The sequence below is a fragment of the Arachis hypogaea genome, chromosome 1 (genome assembly GCF_003086295.3).
Source record: "Arachis hypogaea cultivar Tifrunner chromosome 1, arahy.Tifrunner.gnm2.J5K5, whole genome shotgun sequence".
Classification (NCBI taxonomy): domain Eukaryota; kingdom Viridiplantae; phylum Streptophyta; class Magnoliopsida; order Fabales; family Fabaceae; genus Arachis; species Arachis hypogaea.
In genome coordinates, this window is record NC_092036.1 from 107,805,464 (window position 1) to 107,824,049 (window position 18,586).

Genomic DNA, 18,586 nt, shown 5'->3' on the forward strand with positions numbered 1-18,586 from the left:
TGTCACATAATGCAAATTCCAATGAAATTCAATTTAAAACCCTTAACCAAAACCAAGTAACATCAATACCATATTATATGATTCAGATGAATAAATATACTATATTACTAGTATGATATTCATATACAGAGATGTTGAATTATATGAAATTATTAAGTGTCTAGTACAAAGAGAACAAAATGATGAAGATTAAATCATTTATATGCCACAATACTGGCCAACAGCAATAATAGAAAGCTTGTGAATGAAAATAAAATATACAAATCAAACATAAAGGCATCCTTTTTTCTTCATTGCGTTTCTGAATATGTTGTACATAAGTTATCTCTTGGTACGTTAGCTAAGAGCTAGGATCAAAATTAATATAATAATAAAGAGGTAGTGACAATTATGAACAAAATAGAGGAGGTAGGATTAAATCTGAAACTGAAATCAAGCAGTTCTTAAGTCCAAGAAATTAAATGTTTTATTTAATTATATGGTACTTACTACTTACCGAGGGAGGTAGATTCATATATGGGGTTCGGTTAGGGACCCCAATCATTTATTACTACTGCTTTTTTGCATGCCCATTTTTTCTCTCTTCTAACTTATCAACTAAGTTATTCATCGTTGCCATTCTACTTTCTTTTCTTTTTCTTTTCTTTTTTTTTTCCCCATGTTCTTACCTGTTTATGGATTTTTTTTTGGGACTTTTGAGTGGGATTTTTTTTCTTACATATTGGTATAATCTTGGTGTAATACTTAATCATTGGATTTTATGGTGTTTTTCGAAATTGTGGGAACAGTACAATACGCCCTCTTGTATTGACAATACGTCTCCCTTGTATTGTATATTTTAAATTAAAATATACAATACAAGGGAGACGTATTGTCAATACAAGAGGGCGTATTGTACTGTTCCCACAATTTCGAAAAACACCATAAAATCCAATGATTAAGTATTACATCCAAATTTTTTCAATATATAAAAAAATTAACCCTTTTGAGTGCTCATGGAAATATACGATTAAACATAAGAATATGACTTTAACCAACGGTTTTAGAATTTTTGTTATATTTATTGAAACAATGCCGGTTGAGTTGGTTCAATGACTCTAAACCATGGTATAATTGGACATTTTAAACATGGAATGGCGAGATGTGGTATATAATATTTCCTTATGTGGCAAGAAAATCAACCAATTAATTTGTATCTTTAGTAACGATTTGCTTTTAAAATTCTCAATTATATTTTCTCCATTCGGAAATATATTTATAACAAACTATAAATTCAGTCACAGGTATAAAATATATGTTAAATTACAAAATATACATTAAAAATACATATACATAATGTTAATTTAGTAATTAATATTTAATATGCACGTAATATTTTTTGTTATAACCAGCTAGTGCTTGGATTGATAAATGAAGAGCTATTTTACTTAAAGTCTTACATTCAATGAGTTTATTCATTTATTTATTTATGAAAAATAACAGGAGACTATTAGAATTTATTTTTTTTATCATCACTTAGCCATCAACTCAATTTTTTTAGTTTAATTTTTTTAATCTATTAATTTAACAACATATTTTATCCTATATTTTTAAACATTAATGATTAACTAATAGCCAAAAACAATAAATTCTAATAATCCTCTAACATTTTTCTTTAATTATTTGTATTCTCATGGCTCTTACAAGTTACAACATTAATCAATTAATTAACATGTATAAATGTGAACATTTGATATGACACATAGTTTACTAGAAGGCTAGCAATTAGAAGACAACCGAAGAAATGGTCTAACTACTAAATAGCAACTTTGGCAATTCACATAACATAAACAAATTTCAGAGACCAGCCAGAGTAGGTGAGAGACAAAGAGGTCTCACTAACTTTATTCAACACTTTCTCTTAAGCAAAATGACAAAAATAAAATAGTAAGTCCATTTCCCCTATTGTCCTTCAACATATATTTTTATTAAAAAAAATCCAATTGAGAAAAACACTAAGCCTAACTAGAGCTTTCAAGAAACATAGCTTAGACCAAGTAGTGAATTCAGAATATAAAATAGAAAGAGAGAGAGAGAGAGGAGAGAGATGCCGAAGGCATGCATCCACATTGAATATGGCCAATGAGTTTGTAGGAATGCCACCACATTTTAGGTTACATTGGCAGGGTAAAGGGAGCAAAAGGGTGGGGGCCATAAGGGTAATAAGAAGAGAAAGAAACACCAAATAAAGAGTCTAAGGCTATGAGAAGAGGAGAGGGTGCTGAGTGCTGACACTGCCAAAAATAATTGCATGCACGAATAAGCCACCGACACTACACAACATACACCCCATGTTCCCTCCAAACCAAAAATAAAAAATATCACCTAACTCACCATAAAGTTTTGTTCTTTTTTGTGAAATACCAACACCCCTCATCACAATTCTATTTGAAAACGTATATACTAGATGATTTTTACATAAAATCCCTAACTGGCATTTTTGGCAATGATAACTTAACATCGGTAGAAGTAAAAAAAAAAAAAGAACTGAGGAACCACACCACTATGTAATATTAGGAACCTTAACATAATATCTCATATTATGGTTCATGACTCTTATCAGCAGGCCACAGAGCATGCAGTTGAAGCTGATTTTACTGGAACCAAAATGTCACCACCACCGCTGCCGCCGCCGCCTCCTATGGATTGGATGCCGGCAGCTGCTTCCTCTAGGCGCTCCCATGTTATTCTTCGCCTCTCGGCCACGGCACTTGACCTCGCGTCGTCCTCCTCAAACTTGCGCTGGCAGGCGAGTACGAGGTCTTCGTCCATCTGAGACAGCATCTTCCTGATGTTCTGAGTTAAGTTGAGTACCGCTTGGTTCCAGTGGCTTTGAGAGTTATGTACAAGCGCCGAGAAGACGAGCGGCAGGATCACCTGCCGGTTCTGTGTGATGAGATTTAGGATGTGCTCATTGTTCCATAGCAGATGTGCTCGTTCGGCCACCTATTTATAAGTTGAATGATATTTGAAATAAAAACATTAGCATTACAACTATAGTAGCATCTTGAATGCTTAGGCATTTGGAAAATACATGACTATAATTAAGTTCCAGTTACTTGGAGTTTAAGAAAGAAGCCGTTGTAAAAGCAAATTATTTGAACTAAAAGGAGAACTATGTTTGCAAAAACCTACCTGGTAATGAGAACTATTAAGGCAGCAACCTAACCGTCGGAAAAGCGGAACCATAATCTTCTGAAATTCAGGCATGCTAGTCATTTCCAAAACTTCTTCCAACTCACTTATGAACATTAGCTCCTTTTGGCTATTTGTTACTGGCCAGTACTTCAAAAGTCCCTTTATCACAGAGCTAGCAAGTCTTTGATCCTTATCTATGAACTGTACAATGCAATATGTTAACTGCTGATGATAAATACCAATGGATTTCGGTTTGTGCAAAGGAAGTAGAGCCCTCCACAAAAATAACTTGTGCTCTTCCTTCAATGGCAGGGCGAAACCACTGATCACACTCCCAAAAATCTCCAACAGCTCGGCAATTCCATTATGCCGTTCGGTCTCAAAAACAAATCGGTAGAAGATATTGCTGACCGACTTCCGGATGAAAGACCTGTGGAGCATGAATTTCCCATAGATTCTATGCAGAATTGTTTTCAAGCAGTCTCTTTCTCTGGGATCCTCGGAATCAAAAAGGTCAAGTAGTCTTAAAATAAAGGCATGATCTACATGTGCCTTTGCCACCTTCACATCAAGTGAGTTATAATTGATGAACTGAAGGAGTAGATCATAAACTATTTGCAGGTGAGACCAAGCAGGATCAAACATAGGCTCGTCATCTTCTGTTTCGCCACCGGTAGTACTTGTACGAAACTTGGGTGGAAAAACCCTGAACAAATTAGCTGCACACATTTTACACAGTGCAGCAATTGATGGTTCTGTAAACTTCACAGATCCAGAAGATACAAAATCAGCTAGCTCTAACAAGGTTTGACGCTTTTGATCTTGCTCGGTGCAGTTCTTATCAGGATCAGTCATATCATACACTTTGCAGCAAAGGTTCAACTTACTAATAAACAGGCTTTGCTTCTGTGTATTCGAAACGTCTTTGAAGGATAGAGAAGGGTCAATTGCCTCCACTCCAGTATTCATGCTCGCAGGGAAAACAACCGAAGACACCCGCTTCACAACATTTAATTTGCTTGAAATGGTACTTCCAACATTTGTGCATTGAAAGACATTCCCAAAAGTAGTAGTATTCCCGGATTCACTCCTCCCTGAGTCTGACGAATCAGATTTCGGAACCTTCTTCGGTAATTTGCTAAGAATTTGCTTTATCATGGTGGCAACACTGCAAGCCTAGCTAGAAGAGAACACCTGCAACCAACATATCACTCTCAATTAAAACATAATAGAACAAATCTTGCAGTATGTGGAAAAGCTCAAATCCCATGTACTCTTCAAGTTGTTTTCCCAATGAATCACAGAATCAGCAAAAATTAATGTAACAACTCATCACAAAAGCCAAAAATAAAAAATGGAAAGGCAACTATACCACAGCACAAAAAAGATAAGAACCAAAGAAATCAACTGTACAAAATTACTAATCCTGTGCAAGAAAGAAGAATTTCAGAACAAGGATGAAGACAACAGATACAATAGCACCAATAATCTAAAGAATAATGCAATAAATAGATATATGAAGTGAGAGAAAAGATCAAGAGATGAACACTAACAAGGGTATGTGATAAAGGAACTGAAGATACTCAAAAGATACTTATTCCAGTATAGCTTTTGAGATGTCCTTTGTGAACAGTAAGAAGCAAGTTGCAGCCAGATCTACCAACTATCTATGAAATTTTCCCAAGAATTATCACAGAATTCAGTACATTGGGATGAATCTTAGTTATTTTCAAATACAAACAACGATTTTCTTTATTTTATATACAGAACAAACATCAGCAACAATTAAGTAACACACAGCTGTTGGAGCATACCAAAACCAGTCATTTCCTGTTACAGTAGCCAGAACAAGTTCTTCAGAAAAGGAACTTTGGAATCAAATGATGAGAAAGGAGAGAAGCAAAGATTCCAAAAATAAAAGAAAAATGGAAACGACTCAGTACTAGCAAGAAATAAGCAAAGCCAATAATGAACATAAAGTTAAAAACTTTAAGTTGAAGCAATAATGGGTTGGGAAAAACCGAGATCTGGGTCTGAAAAATAGAAGAACATATTCTAAAAAAAATCATTAAAAAATAAAACAAAACTCAGCCACTTGAGCAGCCATTAAAGAGCATGTTCCTTACATGATCATAACCAGAAGAAAAAAAATTAACCAAAAAAAACAGAAAAAAAACACTTGAGCATCTAATAACTGAGCTAAAATCTAGGGAGACTCCTAAGAAAAAGGGGTTTAAAAAAAACAATGAAATTAGCACATTTAAGAACAGTAGTTGAGAGCTGAAAGAGTGTGTTGAGCAGAAAAAAGAGACGAACCTGAAGTTTGTGATGGAAAAGCAAGCAAACCCACCTAATAAGGAGCAAGAATAGAGAGCTAGTCAAAGAAAGCTTTTAGCTTTAAGTGGCTTGCATAGAAAAGCAGCAACTTTGATAGGTGACATAGGAGGAGCAGAAGAAGAAGAAGAAGAAGAAGAAGAAGAAGAAGAAGAAGAGTCACAGGCTGAAGGAAGAGAAAGAGAGAGAGAGAAAATGGGGTTGATCTGTAGAAAGAATGGGAAAGATTAGAGAAAGCGAGTGAGCATTTTGATTTGGATGAATGAATGAATGAGTGAATGAATGGAGACAGTTTGGTCAGAAAACTGGAAGGAAGCAAGCAAGCAAGGATTGCTGCTTTCCTCGATTCAAGAGAATAAGCGATGGCATTGCCACATGTTAATGTTTTTAATGTTAATGTTAATGTAAGTGTTTTGTTATGTGTTATTCACACAACCGCAGGTAGTGCAACAGTCCAGTCACCACCGAACCCCAAACTTTACCTTTCATATACAACAATCATATTTATGTTGAATTCATTCAACACTTCATTCACGATTTTAAGATGACAATTCCTCATCGCTACACTGCTGTTTCTATAAGAATTATAAATCTATTTTTTATTTCTTAGAAAATTGTGAGAAATTGGTACGGTATTTTCTTTTTTTGGTTACAAAATCCATATATTTGTGAGAAAATTTATATATATTTTTTATATGTCTAAAAAAGGTTGAGTATCGAATATGGTAACTAATTTCTTTGCAGTTAATTATTCATTTGTGAGCGACACAAATAATTTTCGTGTCTAAAGTCTAAACTCTAAAGTAGCCTTTGGATCTCCAATTTCTATGTTTATTTTTATTTTTATTTTTTTTATATTTTAACTTAACTATGAAAAAGAAAAGGAAGAAACAAAGAAAGGCTCTAAAAGTAGGGGTACACATTCTCTATCCTACTACATCAATTCAAAGAGATTTTGATTCTCTAAAATTTGAATTTCACTTTAGATAATAAAATATAATTTTTTATTTTTAAATAATTTTTCTTTCATATTTATTATTGGTCTCACTTATAAAATTAATTGTGAGAAATTACATTTTATTCTCTAAAATAAAATTCAAACTTTAGAATATCTAAATCCAACTTAAAGAGAGTCTTGCAATACTTGCCAAAGTTGTAACTGTTCTCAATAGTTATTGCTAAACGCATTTTTTCTAACCATGAAATCGGCTATCACATTTATCTTTGTAGATCTAGTTCCAATTGAATCTCCCAAGTTCTACTAACAAGTTTTTGTACGTTATCGATCAAATTATTTATTTCTTCGTTATGTGAATTCGAGAGATGCTAAATGGCGAAAAACGCATTCTTAGAGTCAATCTCACGTATTACTTTTGGGAAATTTTATAGTGTTTACTAAAAAATCAACATAACATTCTGTTTTTATGTGTCAATGGTTGAGAATTGAAGACTATTTTTTTTAGATGAAAAAAAAGAAAGATTAAAGTAAAGTAAAATAATATCAAATCAAGTCAACCAGAGAGAAAAATTAACCATTAAATCCATCCGCATAATTTTAAGTGAAAAATGTAATTATTTATTAAATCATTTTAATAAATTCATCATATTAATCTAATTGTAAATACATTTTAAATTTATTTAAACAATAGTTTATTATAATAATAAAAAATTTGAGAAATTTTTTAAATAAATAAATTAAATATTTTATTTATCAAAATATATTATTGTAAGAATATTAATTAATTTATATAATATTATTTATTCCATTTATAATAGAAACAAGATGTATATACAAATTTCGTTTACATTATAAATAAGATAAATAAAATAATATAAACAAAATATTAAAAAAGTCTATTAATGTCTGAAATAATAAGAATAAGTATAAAATTAATTAAAATAATATATATTTGATATTTTTTATTGTAAAATTGTTAAAAAATAAAATTTAGATGAGTTATGTTATTTTACTTTTTAAAATAATCTAAAATAAATTATAAACATCTTTCTTTTTTAGTTATCGAATAGTCTATTGTGAAAACTAAATAGATATATAAGTATCTCATTTACATTTTAAATAAAATTGACTAAAAATATTTAATATATATCTTGTTTATATCTTAAGTATGACAAAAAAATGTGGCTCTATGAAAAATTAATATTTAATCTAAGTTATTGATTTTGCATAATTTTTTTTACGTTATTATTTGTACAAATGTAATATGAGCCCTCGTTTTGTTTTTTTATTATAAAAAATAATTAAACTTAAATAATTTGATTTATCATTATAAATTTTAATATGAAAGAATTTAGGGTAAATAACATTAATAAATTAAGTAAGATTCCATATTACATGAAAGTCCCAAATCAAAAAATGTTATGTATATGTCTTTATGTACAAATTTATGTTCAATTCGATTTAGTATCTTTAGTACTAAATCGAATTAATATGATTCGAATTAGTAGGAATAAAGACAAATTAAAATAGATAGCTTTGATTTATAAATGAATGAAATTTAATACAATGTAAATCGAATTAATCTGATTCGATTTAGTACTATATAGCATACATATAGTAAATTAATACTACTTATACAGTTTATTGACATTTATTACTTTTTAAGTTAATTGTATTTATTCTATATTAACTTTAAAAAGTAATAAATATCAATAAAAAATATTCTTATTTAGATTCAAATAAAATATCAAAAAATTAAAACAGAAGAAAATAGAAATTTAAATTTTGTATTTTAGTTGAAATTTCAGAAAATCTACATTTTTACAAACTTAAAAATTTAAAATGGAGCTATAAACAATTTCTAAAAATTTGTTAAAAATCATCATTGGACTCACTAACATCTAAAAAATCATTACCAAAACTTAGAGCTGGCAATATATACCCTATCTGCGGGTACCCTACCTACGGGTACCCAACCCGAACCAACCCGTTCGGGTAAGGTTGTCTACCATACTCGCAAAGGGTTGAGTTTTATATTTATTTAATTTTTTTTTTTTTTGTTTCTGTGGGTAGGGTCAGGTAGGGTAGGGTTTAGAACTTTAAAGTGTGAGTAGGGTTAGGGTTGAGAGATTCTCAACGTACAGGTAGGGTAGGGTAGAGTTTTAAAAAAGTTTTCAACCCGGAGGTAGGATTAGGATTTAGCCTACCCATTGCCAGCACTACCAGGACTTTTAATGTTAAAAAAATTATTAAAAAATATAATCCTCCGAGGTTGCATATATAGAAACTAAAACTTAAATTTTTTTCAGAATTAGAAATAACAGATAATTACATATTGTATAAATATAGTTGGTCATTTTATATTGAATAACTATCTGTTATTTCTAACTCTGAAAAAAAATTCAAGTTTTAGTTTCTATGCCATCTTAGAGAATTATACTTTTTAATAATTTTTTCAATATTAAAAATCCTGGTAATAACTTTTTAGATGTTAGTGAGTCCAAGCATGATTTTTAACGAATTTTTAGAAATCGTTTATAGTTCTGTTTTAAATTTATAAGTTTGTAAAAATGTAGATTTTTTGGAATTTGAACTAAAACACAACATTTGAATTTCTACTTTTTTTCGTTTTGATTTTTTGATATTTTATTTGAATTTAAATGAAAATATTTTCTTATTGACATTTATGTTTTAAAGTTAATATCCAATTAATTTAAAGTAATAAAAGCCAATAAACTGTATAAGTAGTAAATCGAATCAAACTTATTCGATTTACTATGTGTACGCTATATAATACTAATTCAAATAAGATTAATTCGATTTACTTGGTGACCAAATTAAATCGAAACAACCTAATCTAATTTACTAGGTAACCAAACTAAATTAAAACAATTTAATTCGATTTACGTTGTATCGAATTTTATTCATTCATAAATCGAAGTTATCGATTTCGATTTGTCTTTATTCTTCTAATTCAAATCAGTATGATTCGATTTAGTACTAGAAAAACTAAATCGAATTAGATTTATACATAAAGACATACACATAATATTTTTTTATTTGAAACTTTAATGTAATATTAAATTTCACTTAGTTTATTAATATTATTTACCCAAAAATTTAAGAATTGATATTTTAATTCACAAAATATATAAATTAATTTTATATTCATTGAAATTAAATTTGAAAGCATTATTGAAATGATATAATAAATAATTTTATTGAGTAGTTTTTAATTTTACTAAATTAATATAATTTTAATAAATAATAAATTATTCATTTTTTATTTATAATAGTGCCACGGATGCAATAATCCCAACACAATTAAAAATTTCGATGTAGTAGAAGAACGTTAAGATTTGAGGCCATTTGCTTTAATTTAAAAATTTTTTTAATCTTTTTTATTTTAAAATAAATATGCCTCCAATTTTGTTACAGACCCCTTCCAAAGAAATCATCATGGTATCCAAGAAAATCATCGTGGTATACATCATGTTTTTTTATTGGAAAAAAAACAAACAACTAAAAAAAATAAATAAAAAATTATTTAAGAAATGCAGTTTTGTGAGTACTATTCTTAAACTCTTTTCAAAACAATAAAAGCTCCATTTGAAGAGAAAGAGTTCTTATTGTGATTTTTGACATGATGTTTACTATTGTGTTTGCATCTTTTAAGATCAATCGGAGATTAACACGTCATTTTCAAGACACAATATCTCGGATTTTCAATACTAAATGATCAATAAAACTAGAGCAATCTTATAAATTATTAACAATAATAAAGGCATCTATATAGTCTATCTCACATATAATATCTCTTTGTCCCGAGTTTCAGGCTAAAAAAGAAAGCATCTCCAAATAGCAAACAATTCTCCTTGCAAAATACTATGACTCTCAATTATTTTCAAATAGCCTCGTTGCCATTTTTCCTTCCAATCTCTGCTAACACAGGCAAAAACAAATTGGAACACCATTGCCAAAATAGCTAGCAGTACAATTAATCTTAAAGGTACTATCGAAGGGGGAATCCAAAAGCCATTAATGATGAAGGGGATAAACACTCTTTGCAACTCAAAAATATTTCGAAACTTCTTTTTCAAGAATACCAGTCATCTTGTCTGTGGTCCCACGGCTCATGAGGATAAAAATCTCATTATTCTTCGAATGTTAAATCCATCAAAGACAAAAAAAAATCTAAAAAAATGTTATTTACTATTATATAAGAACCAACTCATTAAATTTAGTGGTTCACCAAAAATCTCCAAAACTTAGTATACGAACCGGCGTGCTCTACCGTTGCTTGGAAAAGGGATAGGGAGATTCAAAGAACACGGACATCCTAAAGTATGATGACAAGCATTTCTTGCTTAAATTTTCAAATTAATTTGTCAATTTTTATTTTATGTTTTTTTTTGTTAATTTTGACATTTTTTATTTTTTTTTTCTGGTTATGTTTTAGTCTTTGAACTGTTGCCTTTTTTTATGTAATGTCTTAGTTGATGTTTAATCAATGAATTAACTATATAACAAAAAATATATATACATAATTTTTTAAATTATCTTGACTATTAATCATAAAATCAAGAATAATTTTATTTATAGATTAAATTATCAAAAATTGACCATCAAAAATAAAAATAAGGGTAAAGTCAAAGATTAAACTATATTTTGTGGTTAATTTTGATAGAATTATCCATACATGTTAATAAGGGCATAAGCAATAATACAAATAATGCAGAGAGTATTGCGTAGAAAACAAATAAATTAGAATTACTTATTCTGCTAGATATTTTAGCAATTCAATTATCTATCTAACTGATCTTTGACTTAGTCTTAGCCATGTGCCTATATAAGGAACAACTCTCTTCATTAATTATAATAAAAAATTATTAATCAAATTTATTTTTGTTTCATCTCAGTTTCATTTTCTATTTTTTTTTTTGGTTTTATGCTACTTTACAACTCTCTGCATAATATCCTTTATGGTATCATGAGCTAGGGTTTAGATCCATGGCTATGATGGTACCATTTCAATCATCAAACTCCTCTTCATCCTTCACTTATTCAGTATTGGATAAACTTGATAAAAACTCTTTCAAAACTCAGAAACAATTGGCGCTCCATGCAATCAATTCTCAAGCCTTGGAAATTACCTCATCAAAGAAAAGATTCCTATTCAACTTAAATTTGATGCTACTAGAATTGCTGAAAATGTGTCTCAAGAATACAAAACCTGGAAGCTCAAAGATGACTCTCTCATAACCTGATTGTTTGTTTCTCTTAATTCATCTTTCAAAAATCGTATGTTAGACTGTTCTTTTGCATATCAGGTATAGAAAAATATTCAAGACTATTTTTTCCATATTTTAAAGATAAAAGTTCAACAATTGAAGCTGAAATTGAAGTTAATCAAGAAGCAAGGATTAACGGTTGATGAATCCACATTTTATGGTATTTATGGATTTTAATTGAGTAAATTTAATTGACTTTTCTCATCTTTATCCATTGAAATAGTATAATTTTATGATTTCTTTTTAAATTGTGTCATACCCTGGCCTAAAAATATACAGATAAGAATAAAAGCTCACCTAAAAAAGGTAGCCTCATCTACTTGTCCGACCTCATAAAGGTCGGAAACGATAAGGGTGGTTCAACTCTACTTATTTGCATATCTATTTTATCTAGAAGGGAGATCTCAACAAATTCTCAAGATAAAGAGAATGGTCATCCACTATCAAAGGAAAAACTACTTTAAAGGTTGTTATTTTTCTACTATAAATACACTGACAATCTCAGGTATATTTAGAATCCAATCTACTAAAAACCTGCTTAAACTATTGCTAACTTAAGTATCGGAGTCTCTTGCAGGTACCTGTCTTGTTCTAGAAGGAGTCTGGACCTCATATTCAGGCCTATATTATTGTTTCAGATCACTCTCGGAACAATTTGCAACTTTAATATGGATTTAATTATGATTTTGTTGTTTTAAATTTTAATGTGAACTTGATTTGATAGTTTTTATATTATTAGTATGTTTATTAAATATTATTTTTTAAAATATATATATATATATATATATATATATATATATATATTTTGCATATAGAGTTGGATAGGATCAGGTGTAGAATTTTAGGGTGGAGATAAAATTAAGTTGAAGGAATTTTAATCTCATAATATATGATAAAATTGAATTTTAGAATAATTTTTAACCAGCAAATAAGATTAGGGTTGATCCTAAATTCTATCATATCCATTTTTAGTCCTACCACCTAGGCCTAGAGAAATTATATAATTTAACTTTTTATGGAATCGATATAAAAACTTAAAAAGTATATTTTTATATATTTAATAATAAAATTTAAATTTAGTAAATAAAATTAAAATATTAAATCAAAGCTAACAATTTTAAACTTAATAGTAGTGCATTGAAATTTAATCTAAAATAAATTATAATAATGTTATGTATACATTAAAAATAAGTTATTAAAAATAGTTATTTGTATAAAACATATGTTAAAATATAAAATATATATATTTAAAATGAGTTAAACAACATATATATTTATATATAAATATATTATAGCTAATTTAATGCCTGATTTTTTGTTTGTACATAACATGTTAAATAAATTATTATTGTTTTTTAGAATAAAACAATTGTGTAGATTTTAAATGTATTTTGTGAAAATCATCATATCATTTGCCATCACTTTGGGCTTTGAAGGAGAAGAGAGGTTGGTGAGAGATACATGATATATGCGGGAAAGGCAACGCTTCTAGAGATGCATGGTTTTGTTGGGTTTTAATGAATATAGAGTAATAAAAAGGCTTGGGATAGAGATTATCTTGCCTTGTAGGCTTCTACTAAAAAAGATTACATAATTTGGTGATGGGAAAATTTGATTATAAGCTGTAAAAGTTAGAGTTAAGATGAGCAATTATATAAAATTTCTTACATAATAGGCTAACTTCTTCCATTCCATTATAAGTTGAATGAGTAAATTGCCTAAATTCTCATTTTAGGGTCATTGATGTCGTATGTTGAGGGCTAATATAGTAACAGACTTTTTCATCCAGGAAAAAAAAATTTCCCGCTATATTATTGTCTTATTTATGGATAATGGAAGAAAAGCAGACGAAAAAAACAATATGGGCCCGTTGACCTATTTTCTTCTCTTACATTAGCATGAGTAGAAAATAAAAGAATAATAGTATTGATTTTGAATTTATTAATATGCTTACCATAAAAGTCATTCACACACACACACATGAATTAAGTAAATAGAAAAAATCATTATAAACAAAATTGAAGAAAGTAATCACTAAATCACAAGATGATGCATAATATAATAGTAGCTTATCATAATGAGCATGCCCTGGGCTTATCCCCAGTTTCACATTAAAAAAGCAGCCATACCAAATCTTTTCAGATGAAAATATCTACCACTATATACCCCGTTACAGTTGCCATATGTTGATGTGGTTGTAAATAATTTAATTTATATACATTTTAAATATAATAATAAGAAAATTGTCCCTTGAATAGAGTCATTGACTCATCTGTTAAGATGACTTGTTTATTTGTCCCTGAAAAATGGTCAATATCACTCCGTCTAACTCCAGCTCCAATAATACGATCGTGAGTCCCCCTTTTCACGGTTAAAGTTAAGGTTCAAATCATGAGATTGTTGAAATAAGAGAATTATGAAACCGTTCAATTAATATTTTAATATAGAAAGGTGGTGATGAAGGGAAATTATAGCGGCAGCTGATCGTTACAATTGCCAAAATAAATACGGAAAAGTAAGGTTTGGAAATAAAGTGTCTCATTGACATGTATTACTCGCAAAAATTGCATATACATGTGATAGATCAGTTAGATATGTTCATTTAAAAAAGGAAAAGAAAGGAAGCTACACCATGATATATAAGAGCATATCGAAAACAAATGTTTGCTGTAAAATAATTTCTTAAAAGATATTGAAGAAGATTTTGAAAACAAGAATAAATCAGTATTGTAAAAAAAAATAACTATATTCATATCATTGGGCAAAAGTAATTCCAAAATATATGAATGACCAACAAGTTTTTGAAAGATTTAAAAAATTACAAAAATAACCAATTTTTTATAAGTAACAAATAAATTTTATATTTGATAAATAATTTATTTTATTTAAATTTTTGTAAAAACATCCGAATAAAAATTTAGAAGGTATATACATAAAATTAGAGTAAAATTTGATTACTAAACCTCTTTTTTTTCCCTTAAATTATCATTACACAAAAAAATTATTTGGTGTAAAATTACTAGATTTTATTTAAGAATAAAAATATTTTATTTTACTGACCATACTTGCAAAAAAATATCAAAATTCAATCTTTTGAAATTATTTATGTCAACAATATAGTATGATTTTGGTCTCTAACGTAGGGGCCAAAAATTTATTTCGTCTCCGGCCTTTACCTACAAAATAGTCTCAAAGGTTCCAGATTTTTTTTAAATCGTCCTTTGCACCAAAAAAAATTTTAAAGACATTTTTTTCCTTGATGGTTTATTTCTCTTTATGCCATTCCCGCTAAATCATTTTGCCTTCCTAAAGTAAGTCAATCTATGAGAAAATGTTTGATCTCTGAAACGTTTGTGTCAAACCCTACAAAAGTGTTCCTGCGAGAACGGTCTAGGCTAGTGGTTGAAGACCTTTCGTTGTTGGTAGTTCGAGCGAGGTTGTATTGGTCACTCGCCGTCATTGCTGCAGATAGCCCTTTTTGAGTAAGCTTGCTATCCTGTTAATGTCGCCTTCATTGATGCATCAAACTGGTGTAGGGTTTAATTTAGGCTGCGCGAACCTCTGTATAAAGCTAGGGTTTGTGCTGATTATTTTTGTTTTCCTTCTTATTTGGTTCAGTAACGTAATGTGTTGAATAATAGGGTTGTTTGAGTAGAAGATGGTGCTCTTTAACATGAGGGTGCATCATGGGGGCGCATTCGGGTATGAGAATAGTGGCTTCAAGTATTTGAGGGGTCAAGCTATAGTCATTGAAGACATTGACGGCAATCGGTGGTCTGTGTTTGAGGCATATGAGGAGTTGAGGCAGTTTGGATACTTGAAGTCCACCATCGTAACGTTATGGTCTAAAGATCCAAATAAGGATGATTTTGAGAGTAATTTGAAGTTGTTGAAAGGTGACTCAAATGCAATTGAGATGTGCAACATAGCCAAGTTGAAGGGCTTCGTTGATTTGTTTGTGGTGCATGAGGTTGGAGATGCCGAGGAATTTCTGGAAGTTGGTTATATCAACGTGGGGGGAGATACTAGGGCGTCGAAAGGGAAGAACCTAATGGTGGTGAACTTGAGATAGTGGTTTTGGGGGGGGGGGGACCAAGAGAAGACTGATGCTATTGGCAATGTGGTTGAAACCAAATGTCAAAATAAGGGTGTTAGAGTAGATCGAGGCCAGGAAGGACAGATTGGAGGAGGTGACCATGAAAGTAGTAGTGAAGACAGTGATGACCCAACATACTTGTCATCTAGGGGGATAGTGCCAAAGACATCCACTTCGCTGACAGTAAGGAAGAGTATGACTATGATAGTGGATTTGGTGAAGAAAATTCTGTGCCAAAGGACTCTACTGCGGACAAGGGTAAGAGGATTGTGACAAGTGACTTGGAAGATGAGGAAGTAGCAGACAGTGATGACATGGAGAACGATCATATGATTGGAGGACAAGACTTGGAGGCTGATGATGCAGAGGAGGATGATGATTGTAAGGGGCTAAGGTTTCCAATCCATAAACCTAAAAAAGATATGAGAAACTACAAATGGAAGGTGGGAATACTTTATGAATCTAGGCAAGAGTTTAAGGACACGGTGATAGCCTATGCAGTTCAGACAGCTAGGAATGTTAAGTTTAAGAAGTGTGACTTGGTAAGGGTCCGGACTATTTGTCAGGAAGAATGCCCTTTTTGGCTATATGCACACATGGTTGGCGAGGAATCAACATGGCAGCTAAGAAGCATGAATTGTAGCATATCTGCATGCAGACACACATGGTTGGAATACTGCACTCCAAATGGCTAGGCAACCAGTTTAAGAAGAAAGTGGAATCAAATCCAAGAATCAAGATTAAGGATCTGGTGGCAAAGGCACACAAAAAGTGGAATCTGATAGTGACTAAGGCAATGATAGCGAAAATGATTCATCAGTATAAGAGGATTACTATGGTGAGCTGCTAAGAACAAATCCAGGATCATCAGTATACCTGAAAGTGATTCGATCTCCGTTTGCTCAGGAAAGACAGAATCCATGTTTGATGAATTACTGTGTCTTTCAAAGATTGTATGTCTGCTTTAATGCATGTAAGAAAAGTTTCCAGCACTGCAGACCATTTATTGGCCTGGACGGATGCTTCTTAAAAACTCCTCAAGGAGGACAACTTTTGACTGCAATTGGAAGAGACCCAAATGACCAGATTTTTCCAATTGCTTATACAGTTGTGGAAGCCAAGACAAAGGACTCCTGGGTCTGGTTTATGCGTCATCTTGCCGAGGATTTAGGTCCAGAGAAAATTGAAAAATGCACATTTATGTCTGATCAGCAGAAGGTAATGTTATATTTTACACTAATTTTGTGCTTAAACAAATTTAGGTTGTGCTTAATGAAACAAAGATTTGTGTACTAATCAAATGCATGCTCACCTTCATGTTATAGGGTTTATTGCCGATATTTGAAGAGGTCATTCTAGGGGTGGATAATAGATTCTGCGTCAGGCATCTCTATAACATTTTAGGAAGAAATTTTCCGGTTTAGAGCTGAAAAACAGAATGTGGAGGTGTGCTAAGGCAAGTCATTGGAAGGATTGGAAGAAGGAAATGAAATGTCTGCGAGCTATCAATGAAGGGTTATTTCAACATCTGAACGGCATTCCACCCAGGTTTGGTCCCGTTCCAGGTTTACTTTCATTAAAAATGTGACACACTTGTTAATAATATGAGTGAAAGTTTCAATGCTGTCATAGTAAAGGTAAGGGAAAAACCAATTGTTACCATGTTAGAGGATATTAGGGTGTATCTGATAACTAGATGGGCTGCCAATAAAGATAAGATTCAGAATTATCAGATAAACATTATGCCAATAATTAGGAAGAAATTGGAGAAACGGAAAAACTTAGCTAGGGATTGGAGGCCATATTGGTCAGCTGCTAGTAAATATGAGATTATGTGTGGATTAAATAAGTTTGTTGTGGATCTGGCTGCTGCTGAGTGTTCGTGCAGGAAGTGGCAGATGAGTGGCATTCCATGTCCTCATGCCATCAGCTATATCAACTTTAAAGGAATTGATTTGGAATCCTATGTGGACAATTCCTATAAGAAGGATGCTTACCTGAAGTGCTACCAGGAGAGAACTTAGTATGATGATGTCATGCCATCTTCCTATAGGAGGCCAAGTCATAGACCTGTGAAGAAGAGGAAGTGAGGGCCTGCAGATGAGGAGAACAGAAGTCAAAATCACCTATCACAGGGGGGTCAAATTCAAAGATGCTCTAACTACGGTGTAGTGGGACACAAGATGGGGGTTATACAAAGCCAAAAGAAGAGGGTATGTAACTAGAGTTTACTTCATATTATGCTTTTTGTTTATTTCACTACTAGGTTATGTATCTAACTCTTCTTTCTTTCTGCATAATTGCCACTTCTTTGATAGGCCCAAACCTCAACACAACAAGCAGGGGGAGCTTCAAAAAGAAGGAAGAATGATACATCCAAACTGTCCCCTAGTCAAACAGTTTGGATAGGGAGGAAGAGAAAGACTTCAACATCACTACCCAACCTTCCAGCAACTCAGCCCAAGAAACCATCCTCAAAGCCCAAGAATGTATCCATTCAGCCCAACACCCAAGTCCAGCCCATTCCGAAAATACCTTCAACCCAATCATTGGCCAAGAATAAGGCTGTAGCAGCAACAACCTCCTCCAACAAGAAATAGTCATTGAATCAGCCATCTGAGAGAAAGAGGCATTTTTCTGTCATCATCCAAAGTGGTGCATCACATGTTCCTATGCAGAAGCTGAAGTTGATGGCCAAATTACCTCCAACTGAATGGGAGAATCTTTAGA

The 18,586-nt window shown here is 31.3% G+C and overlaps 1 protein-coding gene across 4 annotated transcripts; it reads right to left on the reverse strand.

Annotated features, from left to right (window-relative positions):
• Positions 1-1,789: 1,789 nt before the first annotated feature.
• Positions 1,790-6,156, reverse strand: LOC112708342 (serine/threonine protein phosphatase 2A 57 kDa regulatory subunit B' kappa isoform). Of its 4 annotated transcripts, XM_072202320.1 has the most exons (4): positions 4,992-5,040; positions 4,731-4,844; positions 3,175-4,371; positions 1,790-2,985 (listed from the first exon to the last, which is right to left on the reverse strand). In XM_072202320.1, exons 3-4 carry the CDS (start codon positions 4,333-4,335, stop codon positions 2,599-2,601), a joined length of 1,548 nt encoding a protein of 515 aa, XP_072058421.1. In that variant the 5' UTR covers positions 4,336-4,371; positions 4,731-4,844; positions 4,992-5,040; the 3' UTR covers positions 1,790-2,598. The 4 variants fall into 4 exon arrangements, with proteins under 4 accessions (XP_072058421.1, XP_025616301.1, XP_025616307.1 ...); XM_025760516.3 differs by lacking the exons at positions 4,731-4,844; positions 4,992-5,040 and adding an exon at positions 5,494-6,156; XM_025760522.3 differs by having other exon boundaries at positions 4,731-6,022.
• Between the last annotated feature and the right edge of the window lie 12,430 nt (positions 6,157-18,586).